This window comes from Parus major, chromosome 1A (genome assembly GCF_001522545.3).
Source record: "Parus major isolate Abel chromosome 1A, Parus_major1.1, whole genome shotgun sequence".
In the NCBI taxonomy this organism is placed as follows: Eukaryota; Metazoa; Chordata; class Aves; order Passeriformes; family Paridae; genus Parus; species Parus major.
Window position 1 is genome coordinate 54,828,034 of NC_031773.1, and position 13,304 is coordinate 54,841,337.

The following is a 13,304-nucleotide window of genomic DNA, read 5'->3' on the forward strand; positions in this document are numbered from 1 at the left end:
TTATCTTCACTGAGTTAAAAACTTATATCTCTTAAACAAAGAGGCAGCCTTCTCACAGTCATTAGGAACAAACTTAGGACCCTAAAAAAGAAATAATGACTATTTTCATTCATAGCATTTTTTTGGTGCTGAGCCTCAGCACTTCTGTGCCAATGGTGACCACCATTGTTTGGCATTTATATCCTCTTAAAAGGTTCCTGGTTTAAAAAGACAGACTAGACCTCAGTGAAAGCCTGACTTCTTTAGATACTGTAAAGACTTACTGCAAAATGCTGATGTTTTACGAAGTTATCTCCTCAGATGAGTTACATCAGTTCACATCACACAAATTAAATTTGGATCATACAAATTAAATGTGAAAAATTCCGCCAAAAGTTTTCCGTGTGGTAGATAGGAGACTTAATTGGGTTTAAAAGCTGACAAAAGGTAAATCATCAGCAAAATTGAATTTTTATTTTTTTTCCTCTACACTGTCTTTGCTGTATGGTGTTCATTCAGCAGTATCTCAATATTTGGTATGAGTTCCTCCTATTTTCTGTCAAGAGGCTGCACTAGGACACAGTTTCTGGAGGAACTGACCATTTATTGGGAACTATTTTTATGACTGTAGGACATCAAGTTCTTTTTTAGGATAAAGGCAAACTTCAGATTTGCCATTTTGTAAGTGTGTCTAGCAAATTGGTTTTGCTCCTCAGTCTCATAAAGAAGACTTCACTGAAACAGTATGACAAATAGAATTCCTTCTACAGCTCTTGGATACTGCTGCTTCATGAGCTCTGCTGGTACCTCAGAGAGATTTGATTGCACCTATTCCCTTTCCAGGTGTAACAAATGTCTTGCTGAAAATTTTCATATTCTGAGATTTTCTTAGAAAAGCTCAGGGCTTTGCACACTTCCTTCCTGTTTGTTGTCCAGTGGAAATATTTCTCTATATCATCCTTCAAGTCTGGGATTCCTTTTCTTCCCATTGTCATGCTTTCCCTTTTTCTGAGGCCAATATCATATTTGGAAAACTTAATCTAAGTTCTCTTAAAAAAGGCAGAAAAATAAAAAGTCCCTGCAGCTCAGTTTCTGACACTCTTCTTCAGCTGCCTTGTACTCTGTGACAAATATGCTGTAGCTGAGATTCAGGGCTCTTGAGATGAGTTCTCCTGTTAATTTGTTCCAGTCTCCCCCAGGAATCGTTCACTGAAATTCTGATGTTTAAAAAAATTTAAAAAAGGAAAAGGTGATGACATAAATGACTATGGTTAAATTGCTTTCCATAATTGCAAACTATAGATGCAAATTGGGAAGGAAATGTCCTCAAGCTGAAATTTCTGAAGGGAAGGATGCATTCCAAAATAGGTATAGCTCCTTTTGAATTGCTTTTATTTTCATGTTAACATTATAAAAATCCTTACTGCAGCTTACCAATTTCAATGTCAAAAAAATGCACCAACTGGACTGAAAAATACCTGGAATTGCCATAAATTTGCTGTGGTGGAAATTATAGTATTGTGTAGGACAGGAAATATTACCATACTTGGGAACAGCAGAGCCATTAACATGCAAAAGGTATGCTGAGGACTGAGCTGGAGCTTTGGGGTTTTTCGCTTGGCAGTAGGAGCATGTATTTATGGTTTTAAACTGAAGGGGATTAGCTTAATCCATTATTGCTGGTCCAGTATGAATAAAATTGAGTAGGTCTCTGTATTTCCTTTTGCCTGCTGTGCAAGTTGATAGATGGGTTTTAAAAGTTAAAAATGTTTTCTCTGGAAAGAATCCTTTCTGGTTGAAATGAGTGTTTCCAGAACACATTTATGTTCAGAAGAGAAATTATCATCAAGATCCAAATTAGCTCTGCTGCAGTTTTTCTTTGTGATAGAGTGTAATGGCTCAGATCAGTAGTCCTGCAGGATCAATTCTGTCTGATTAATTTAAGCAGGCACTGAAGCACTGTACTGCTTTTACACACAGGTGTTTTCTCAAAGGAAAGGCTTTATTATAAATAAATATTGTTAAAATTCACTGTTTATTTTTACATGGGTGCAATCTACAGTGAATTGGCTTCTTTGGAGTGAACATGCCCACAGTGGGCCCATACACTTTAATAAACTTACTGCCTTTTGTGTGTAATGTGTGGTTCTTTATAATCAGTACATTTTCTTACTATAAGGTGAGATGGTCCTTTAATTAGCCAAAATCCAGATTATTTTTTGCATATGCATAGCTCACCTTATCAACCTGAAGGAATAAATACCTTCATCTGATGAGGGCAGTATAACTAGCACTGAAGCCTGCTATACCAGGTGGTAACAACTGGAGGTCAGCTGAAGGTTTCTAGGGAGAGCAGACATAAACCAGCCAGCTTGATAAAAAAAAGAGGAATGCTTTTTTCAATCGTGCTGGTTTGATCTCTGAGCATCTCCACGACAGGCCTCACCAGGAGATCTGTAGAAAGCAGAAATTTTAAGAAGATGCACATGGCAAAAAGGAAGTTTACCCTATTTTGTATTTTCTCAACAAGAGTGGGCTGATGTGGGGGCTCAGCAACAAGTAAGATGGCAGACATACTGGTAGCAATCCCATTGAACAAACCCCATTGAACAAAAAATAGAGAAAGATACCAAAATACATGTGGTTCTTGCCTGTCCTCTTCTGCACTGATGATGTAGTACCAAAAGTGGAACACTTCATATCTAAAGAGATAGACTTTTCCTGGATCATAAAATAATGATGAAGTTTGGTCTTGTTTTTTTAATTCTTAAGGCATCAGTTTCCTATATACAAGAAAAGTAGGCTGATTTTTTTAGATGTTTTTATCATGACTTCTATTTTTATTTGTACAGTTTCTGCCAGTAATTGATTGCAGATCCTAGTGGAGGTCACGTTTTGAGAGCCTATCTGTGAAACCAAGGGATCACTGTGTGCTCCAGTGTCTTAGTACTTCTGAGCAGCAGCTGTGTCTCAAAAGCCTGGTTAAGAGGAAACAAGAGTTTGAAGCACTGCTTGGAACATTTTGTGAGATGGTATTAATACCTTCTCAGCTTCTCAAAGGCTTTTATTTTCCTTTGCTAAGATCCATAGGGGCTAATTTGATTCTCTTCCACATACTACTGATGGCAAAGGAAAGTGTTTTTTTTAAGGTTTCTTTGTAACTGAAAACTTTAAATTCTCAGAATTCGTAATGGCACCACTCATCAAGGCAAGTGCCATTTTCACTGCATGTGCTGTGGTACTACAACAGAGGGAGAGAAGGGCAGTAAACCTGATAGGCTCAGGGACTTATTGTAAAAGCCATGAAAGGCAAAAGGATCTTACCTCTGTAAGCATTTTCTCTTCTTCCCAATTCATACCTCAGAACAGGACAAAGACACAGGAAAAAGTTGGAGCATTTCACTTAAATCTTGGAAGTCTTTCAGGGTTATTATGATGAGTAGCAAATACCTGAGCAGATCAAACTTGTAAGTTTGTCTTTTTCACTTTAAAAATTGCTGTGCATGAAAACTTCTAGAGGTGTCCTTCATGATGTCTTCTGCTCTCCAACGTCCACTTTTCTATGTGGATATTTGGAAAGAAACTTACTAGGTCACAACCAGTGGGTTGTTAGTTACACCTCAAATCCTGGTTTTCCTGGCTTGGATTTAAACAGATGGATTTTGCTTACAGATGAGTGCTGGGAGTGGGCAGTCCTGGGAGTTGCATATCTTCAGTTCCTGATCTGTGCTACATTTCCACACAGTAGGTTATTCAATCTGTGGAAATGTACACAGCTAGTTTTTTATTGTATTTACCTTAATGAACGTGTGCAACAGTTTAAAGATGTAAATGAATATTGTGAAAGATTGGTAAAACTGTTAATGGGAAATGTAAATTCAAACTCCATTGAGAAAAGGCTTACAGTTGACAGTGATGCAGTTTCTGTGTTCAGGGAACATATGTCCTAATAAATCCTGTGTCATCACTCCAGCTGATGAGACAGTGCTTGGGCACTCAGTAATTCTTCACTGGGCAATGTGCAAAATTGTGACCTAGTGATATTGGAAGTTGTAGAGGAGGCTGGAACTTCCTAAAACTCTGAGAGTTACACTGTGCCCTATAAATTAATTTTATGGTTTAGGTGTATATGGCTAAAATGTCTCAGAAGCCCTCAAGCTGCAGGCAGTGGTGGGGTGGAAGAGATGACTGTGACTGCAGAGCTTGATGCTCAGCATGGGTAGGATGAGATCCTGGGTTTCTCACTCTGCCTCTGTTGCAGGTGGAGCGAGAGAAGGCCATTCTCCTGGCCAACCTCCAGGAGTCTCAGACGCAGCTGGAGCACACCAAGGGAGCCCTGACGGAGCAGCACGAGCGCGTGCACAGGCTCACGGAGCACGTCAATGCTATGAGGGGGCTGCAGAGCAACAAGGAGCTGAAGGTTGAGCTTGACTGTGAGAAGGGCCGAGATTCCGGCGAGGAAGCACATGACTACGAAGTGGACATCAATGGCTTGGAGATCCTGGAATGTAAATACAAAGTAGCTGTTACTGAGGTGATAGACCTTAAAGCAGAAATCAAAGCCTTAAAGGAGAAATATAATAAGTATGTGGAAAACTACACCGAAGAGAAGGCCAAGTATGAGAGCAGAATCCAGACATACGATGAGCAGGTGACAAACCTGGAGAAGTCGACCAAGGAAAGCCAGGAAAAAATGGTCCACATGGAAAAGGAGTTACAAAGGATGACAAGCATAGCAAACGAAAACCACAATACCCTTAACACTGCCCAGGACGAGCTGGTGACATTTAGTGAGGAGCTGGCTCAGCTCTACCACCACGTCTGCCTGTGCAACAACGAGACGCCAAACAGGGTCATGTTGGACTATTACAGGCAGAGCAGAGTTACTCGCAGCGGGAGCCTGAAGGGGCCGGATGACCCTCGAGGTCTCCTTTCCCCTCGGCTTGCCAGGCGGGGGGTGGCATCGCCCGTAGAAGCCAGGACCCCGACCGAGCAGGTGACAAAAGAGGCCACAGAGCCCGGCAAGGAACAGAGCCCAACCAAAACACCTTCCATTTCTCCTGTCATCACAGCCCCTCCTTCCTCCCCTGTCTCTGACACCAGTGACATCCGAAAAGAGCCTATGAACATCTACAACCTCAATGCCATAATAAGGGACCAAATCAAGCACTTGCAGAAGGCTGTGGATCGGTCGCTGCAGCTGTCACGCCAGCGGGCCGCGGCCCGTGAGCTGGCACCCATGATCGACAAAGACAAGGAGGCCTTAATGGAAGAGATCCTGAAGCTGAAGTCACTCCTGAGTACAAAGCGAGAGCAGATCGCCACCCTGAGAGCAGTGCTGAAAGCCAACAAGCAGGTAAGGTGCTCATAAAGCACTCAGCAAAGTCTGTTATTTATACAGGTCACTTACAAGCTTTCCCAGGGGTATTTTGGAGGAGAGGTTTTATCTCTTGCCTCTTTATACATCTTACCTTTTAGCCTCTCACTCAGTCACAGTGAGGACACACCTTCGTTCCCTTCCCTCCCAGCCTCCTCTTTAAGCCTCTTCTTTCGGTTCTGCTTTTCTCAGCACCCACCATTCACTCAGCAGAGGTGTAGGCAGGGACCAGCTACTTCCCAGGCATGTTGCTGGTATTAGCACAAACTGTTTAAGATTACCAGGGTTAGAAAACAAAATAGAATGTACCTGGAGAAGCTCTCACTGGTGTGCTCTTCTATTTAGGAGAATGAAAACCTTCAAGATATTGTTTTGAATTTTTTCAAATCTTAAGAGAAATTCATCCAACCACTTTATTTTTGATGCTCCACCAATGAAAAGAAGCCAAAAATTATAGTACTTGATATCAAATGCCCAGAGAAATCTATCTTAATGCTATGTTCTTTAAGAGTACTGTCCATTTATTTGCGTAGTATATCTACCAAGCCTTTGGCATCCATTAGATTCCAGGTCTGAAAACACTGTAAAAAAAATCTAAATTTAAATATGCAAATAGTTTTATTTACTTTGATGAATCTCCTTTTGCTCAGAATTAAATCTGAATACAAAAGGCTGCAGTGGCAGTGATTTTTTTCTAGGTTGCCTGGCACTTTCCTCATCTGAAAGCCACCACATGGGGGCTTGAATCCTGGTTAACAGCTTGGCACACTATGAGCTGTTAACAATGATGGGATTTCAGTGTTAAAATTCCCAATAGTCAACTATTCTGAAGTTACAATTTCCAGTTTAATTGATTGTTGTATCTGTAACTGCATAGGGTACTGGGGATTTTTAAATTGCAGTAATATTTCAACATATATTGAGTCTTGATAACATTCCTCCCACTTCCCAATACAACACATGTTAAATATTAACTCAAGTAATTAAATACCATCTCTAGCTAAGCAATAATAGCTCAGAGCAATTCTATGTGGATTTTCCATGTAATTAAAATGTAATTTAGATGGAATTGATGTATGGGGGTATACATTCTGTAATTCCAAATTAAAGATTTCTCCCATTAGCATAGAGTTATCATTTATTTTTTGCTGCTACCAGAAGATCTATCTAAGTCTCACTCTTTTATTGCTGTCAGAAATAATGCATTATCCTAAGCCATGCTCACTGAAATGGAAAAGATAGATTTGCTGACTAAGGAGCTGCTATTAATGAATCTTTTACTTATTGGATAGCAGCATAGATATTGGTAACTGTACAGCTGCGTAGGAATTTGCAATACTTGTTCATGCAAACTTGATATCAACTTACTCAAACTTCAAAGCTAAAAGGCATCATAATGTAAAGGGAAAAAGAAATTTAATGTTGGAGAAGGGAAGAGTGATTTATTATGTGCCAGCCTCAAGTGGTGGGTATATCCCAGAACCCAAATTCATGTTTTGACTCGTTCAAAAAAACAGGAGTTAAGATTTATTCTTTTAAGGTCTTCCCCTTGGAAAGAGTAAGTTTCTAAGCAGCAAAAGGCTGGAGATGTTTTTCCCTTGTGTGACCCTTCCTTAGATCTGCTATTTTGGACTGTGCTTTAGTGAAAAAACAGCCTTAACTAGTTGGTATGTAGTGTTGGTGAATAGTATTTGCAAATAAGCATTTTAGAGTTCACAGGGCTCTAGCAGGAAGAAGAGAGCAAGATTTGCTGTAAGAAGATGCAAACCTAAGTCCATGAAAATAGATTATTAAATCAATTGCCCAAGAAAGCAAGGCACACAGATCTTGATGGCTTGCTTACCTTGTCTTGATTTATATATCCATTTGTTCATAGCCCAAATTACTGTGTCTGTACCAGACTGGTGGAATAAACATTAACAAGTAGCATAAATGAGAGAGTAAAGTCGAATCAGTGATGCAGTAACTTTTAGGACCAGTTCAATAATGGGTTTGATTTCGATTTCTAATAGCAATCGGAAAGCAGAGCTGCCTGTGAGGGGAATTTAATACCCTGAAGTACTGATGGAAAGCTGATCAGTTGTTTTCCTAAGTAAATAGTTCAGTGGGACAGAATTGAGTCAGTGAGACCTTCATGTCTTAATTAACAGTAACTGTGGTGTCTCCAGCTCCCATAACTGCAATATCCATAAAAGTCCTTCAGAAAAAATACTTTGATTACCCCAGACATACCGAATTTTATCTATAAACAAATGCCCTGATATTATGTAGACAGAACACAGAATTTCTACTGCCAAAGAGAGGCTTGATGAAAAGACCTGGTATCATGTACAGGTTCTGCTCTAAAAATACAGGCTAGTTTTCTGCTTTTGTGTGTGAAATAAAAATCCTTCCAGTGTAGGATTTAATATTTATTAACAATTATTTTAGCTGGTCTGCTTCTCACTCTTCGGATATAAAATAAACTGAATACAAAGTTGTCTTAGAAAATGAGATTTTTTCTCAGATTTCAGGATGAAGATGGCAACCTTTAGGCTGAGTTTGGCAAACATCTCTTCTGTAAGGATACAGAGGAGGATGGAAAGGACCCTGCTAGTTCTGGCAGTGCTTGAGGTCCTGAGCTCGAGTGTGTGCTCACCTCAGCCTGTTCACCTCCAGGGCTGGCATTTGGGGATGGGGAGGGAGCTGAGCTCTGTGTTCCCCAGCTCTCTTTTCCTTGATAATATTTCACACTCTGCTGGAGTTGAGATGTTGGAGCTCTCTGCTCCCTCCTGGCATTGCTGTCAATTCTGGGTGACTTCTACACAGTAAATGCTACATGAGCTGTCAATCCCATGTCTGCAGGTGGCTGGCTGGGAGCCTGGCTAGTTCATTTGCCCAGTTCCTCAGCATGACTGGTCTGACACGAGTGTCATGAGCACCTCTGCTGTCTTATTGGATTATTTACTTCACTGAAGTGAAGTATTTGTGGGGTTTTGGGGTTTTTTTTTTCTGGTTTTTTTCATCTTTTTTCTTGTGCTCCCCATCTATTTGTGTGTTGAAAGGCTGCACTTTTATGTGGAAAAAAAGTTCTCTGATTTTTCTGATACAATTTTTTTTCTTTAACCTCAGCTTTAAAACAAATGCTTCAGAAAGAGCTGTTAAAGCCAGGTCCTGGGTACCTACTTCCTTGTGGCACCCACTGCTTGGAGATAAAGGCTTTTATTTGCCCCATCCTTCCTTTCAGAGACTGCTCTGTATACACTGTTCTAGATTATCTAAATCTGGATTCTCCTACAGAACTGGTTTCAAGTATAACCAGGCATATATGGCTCAATGGGTACAATTTTGGAGATTGGCTGAGATGGGGAACAAATAGAAATAATTTCAGCAAGAGCTGGCACTCTGGAGGAGTAACGTTATGCTGTGTCTTCAGTTCATTCAGTTCATTTTGTCCCTGTTCATTTGGCACAGTGTGACAGTACAGCTGAGGTGACCAGACACTCTAAGTGTCTCTGATAGATGGAGACTGAGTTCCTCTTTTATCCTCTGTCTCGCTCTCCATTACACATTCAAGCTTCAGGGTGTTCTCAGGATTCAGGCAAGTTTCCTGTCTCTTCAGGCTCCCCAAACTTCCAAGAGAAGCTTCCTCAGCTTGTGCTCCCCTTCTTTCTTTTGCTACTAAACCCACTTTTTTGGTCAGTTTTGCTTCTCCAGCAGAGCACTTGTCCCCACTTGTTCTTCACTTAGGAGACATTCAGGAGGGAGATCCTCAGCAGCTTGGCTAGTGCATGGAGAGCCATGAAGCATTTCCCATAGGGCTTGAAACTTAGGCATTGTATTCTCTGTGTTGTTTTATAGGAAACTTTAATAGGAAGAAAAAAATATTTGAAGAATTGACACAGTTCTTCCTCAGTTACTTTTATTCACCAAATAAACTATATTTTCATCCTGTAGTGTTGTGCTTCCCTTTAACTTACACTGACATACAGACTAAAACATGGGGATCACAATCTGTCTGATCATCGTGCTTAATTCCATTGATGTGTAAATTACTCTTAATTTATGAGTGTGCATTTTTGGTCATGGATGAAAACAGACGAAAAGCTGATTATTTCTGCTTTATCCTGCCAAGGCATAGGCTGGTGTCTGCCATCCTACACATCCTACGCTGCACCAAGGCATATATCATCAAGGCTGAAAAAAAAGCAGAATTGATTTAAATAGATCCCTAAATGATTGATAATTTTAACATGTACTGCTGATGATTTCAAAGCTGCATTGGAAAACTGCATCTATTTAAAGTGATTGGTGGTTACTACTACTGCCCTTTAAAAATCTATTCTCTTAATGTAAATTGGTGTGAAAGTAAGAAAATATTATTAGTAAGTATACAATTAAAAAAATTAATTATTTTAACACTTTTATTTAACAAGACACAAATGAATAAAGCTGTAATTTAGTAGGAGATTCTAATGTGTACTTTTTTTTAAGAGATATTTTTAGTGGGAAATGTATTGAGTTTCAGACTGTTTGAAATAGGTTTCCAACTGTTTGGTCATTACCATCTTTTGTCCTGGTCCATTGCTGGTTGCTTCAACCTAATGTTCTTCTAAACTTCTCTCCCCTGGTGGTGACTCAAGAGCCCATAAGATCAATAGAGAAAATTGATTGCCTGTGTGAATTGCTGCAACTTATTATGCACTCAATGAAGTGCAAAAAACAGCCATAACACCCTCTGAATAAATGTAAAAGGAAGCAAATTTTTCTTCATTTCATTCAAAGGCAGTATTTTTAAATGTCTCAAGCAGCAGTAGGATAAAGCCTCCATAAAACTATGTATTTTGAATAACTTCAAAGTGATACTAGATTCATAGGTAAAGCAGAATGTTCAAGTCTTGCAAAGATTAGACAAATATAACTATCAAAAGCACTACAGTAAATGAAAGAAATTTAATGGATGAAATTGAAAACAGCAAGAAGAGACCAGCAAAATTTTAGGAAAATACAAAGCCTTACTTTCTCTGTCTCATTTTTTTGTTTGTTTGTTTCAGATTTTTTAGTGCTTAAAACTGCTAAAATAATGCTGGTTTGCACAGCAGTGAACATTGCCAGTTATCAGGCATAAATCAAGCTGCCAGGTCCAGGCTGTCCCTGTGCCCAAGGAAAGCCTCAGCCAGCTGGAGGCTTGAGGCCAAACTTAGTGATTCACAACTTGGCTGTAGAGGATGAGCCTCATGTGCTCTCTGTCCTGTTTACAAAGTGGCCAGGGGACACACTTAGTTGTTTATTGCAGCTCAAACAACGTGGTAGCAGCTCTTGTAGGAACTTTACTCACTTGCCTGAGTCCTCCACATAAAGCTGCACAGTATTGCAGAGATACTTGAGGTGCTGAGTTGTTGTCAGTTGCCATTGAAATGGGTTTTTTCCTTAAAGCTGCTTTTTCCTGGTTTTGTGGAGTACAGCTTAAAAGAAGTTAAAGTGTGCAGCCCAATGAAGATCAGGTTTAATTTCTTTTACTGTGTGAATGAAGGGCATCAAAACCAAAATCAGGGATGGGATTTTAGCTGTTCTTACAGCTGTGTCTCATAAGCACATATCCTTGTTTGTATTTTAGACAGCTGAAGTGGCACTGGCCAATTTGAAAAACAAATATGAAAATGAAAAAGCAATGGTGACTGAGACCATGACCAAACTACGGAATGAACTAAAGGCTCTGAAGGAAGATGCAGCAACCTTCTCATCCTTGAGGGCGATGTTTGCAACCAGGTAAGGTGAAACAGTGTCACCATCTGGTTCAGCACTGTAAACATGTGTGAGCTAAGTGAGAACGCACTTAGCTGTGTGTGTTGGGATCTTAGGAGGATAGAGAAATTATGTTCTGCATGGTCAGGAGTTTGCTGGATGAAGGTGAATGAGTCCTAGAGTGCACACTGTGCAAAACTTGAAAGGTTTCAAGTGCTGCTGAGACACGTGTCTTGGAAAATAAAGCTGAAGAATAGCAATGTCAATACAACCTTGAGTAAAGTGTTATAAATTACAATATATGTCTCCAACATATTTGCATTTATATGGTTTTTTAAAGTGAAAATCAAATAGTGGATTTATGTTGCTGATTTTCCCATCCAGAAGTACGTAGCGATTCCGTCATGTAAAGCTTTTGTATGGTTAATGATGATCTTCAGAACCCCATATTTTCATTACAGTGAGATTTATTACTTACCAGTAGTAAAATCTATTTAATGAACTAACTTACGCTGTAATCCAGTGCTAATAATTGTAAGGCCATGTAATTTCCCACTCCAGCATAAATTCTTATTTTCTCCCACTGTGATGTTCAATTTATTATCTTCTCCTTCACAGGATAAAAGCTTCACTTATCTTCTGTAACATAGTCCTTTCTGTCAGAACAGTAATTAATCAACTTTCATCTTTTCCTTCTCCCACATTTTCTTCAGAAGTGCTTTTGATTTTACACAGAATCACAGAATCAACTAGGTTGGAAAACACTTCTGAGTCCAACTTATGACCACAAACCACCTTGTGATCCAGGCCATGGCCCTGAGTCATGTCCAGGCTTTCCTTAAACACCACCAGGGAGGGTGAATCCACCACCTCCCTGGGCAGTTCACTCCAATGTCTAATGACCCTTTCTGTTAGAAATTCTTCCTAATCACCACCTCAACCTCCCCTGGCACAGATTAAGACTGTGTCTCTTCTCATCTTAGCTGCTTTTTAAAAGGTTACCAGGAAATTATTTTTTTTTTTAAAAGATCCAGCATTTTCATCAATGAATTCTTATTTTGGAAATACACAAGAGAGACTTTTTTTTCCCCCTCTTATGGTCAAACACAGTACAGATTTCTTGTTTGTGCTGTAGTCCATAAATGATAAGACATCTTTGTACCTTCTGCCAACATCTCTTCAGTGCTGCCAGCAGTGCCATCTCACCACTTCCAGCCTTCTAAGGTGTTTTTTTTTGCTTAGTGACAATGGCAGCAGCAGCTGGGAGAAGTGGGAAGGAAGGAGAAAAGGGGCATTTATATGTCATGACATTGGTGCTGTGTACAAATTCATCATAGGTCCATCGTCAGAAGAGTGCGTGTAGCGACATAATGGAAATGAAGACCCAGCTCAGCAGGTGGTGTGAACCAAGGTAGCCTGATTGATTTCATTGACATCTAAAGATTTTCTTCCAGAAAGGAGAGTTATGTCTGTATGTTAGAAATGCATGTGTTGACCTTTCCTTGCAAGCTCCTTACTCTAGGAGACACAGGAATATTCTAATTCTGTAAGAGCTCGTGGAAGGCGGGTAACTCTGGAGCAGAGGAGTGGCATCGTGAGCATAAAGCAAACAAGGCTCTTGCATGGGCCATAAATCATCAACATACAAGGTAAAAGTAGTTTGCAAAGCTTTAGAAGTTAATTAAAGGGAATGTTAGACTGTTGGTGTACTAAATACTCCTTACCCAATTTGGTCATCCTGAGTGCAGACTTCTGTTGTGTTCAAGGCATATCCTAGAGCTGATGGGAAGCTATAGCATTGCCTCTGTGAGAATTAGGCTTCACTGGTGCCACTCATCCTGGTATCTTTTCTAGATGCCTTGTGTGTAGGATGCAAAGAAACTTCTGTTCCTCTTCTGTGAACTAAAAACGGAGTCTGTGTGACTTGCTGAGTTGCATATTTTTAGTTTACAAATTTCTAATGTTAGTAGAGATAAACTCCACCCAAAGAATTTACTGCTGTTGGTAAATTCCATGTATTAGTGATTAAACACTCAGTGATGTCCTATGGAATGTACCCCTGCCCTTGAGGTCCCAAGTTTTGCCCAGTATTTTCTGAGCACAGTTATAAAAAATGATTCACTATAAGGTCTCTTCCACATCATTATGTTCCTATAGATTTTTCTGCTGTAAAATATTAATTTTTCTTCCCTAGCATGGAGTTTAATGGCCTTTATAATTCAAT

General features: G+C 39.8%; 1 protein-coding gene across 9 annotated transcripts in view; it reads left to right on the top strand.

The window, feature by feature from the left end:
• The window catches only part of BICD1 (BICD cargo adaptor 1), a 167,235-nt gene that overhangs the window by 123,114 nt on the left and 30,817 nt on the right, over positions 1 to 13,304 (top strand). For 8 of the 9 annotated variants that reach the window (XM_015628725.1, XM_015628729.1, XM_015628732.2 and 5 more), the window contains exons 5-6: positions 4,241 to 5,335; positions 10,953 to 11,104. In XM_015628725.1, coding sequence (XP_015484211.1) covers positions 4,241 to 5,335; positions 10,953 to 11,104 — 1,247 coding nt within the window. Of the gene's footprint in view, positions 1 to 4,240; positions 5,336 to 10,952; positions 11,105 to 12,417; positions 12,492 to 13,304 lie in introns of all 9 variants that reach the window. The other variant, XM_033514452.1, reaches the window with a different exon arrangement.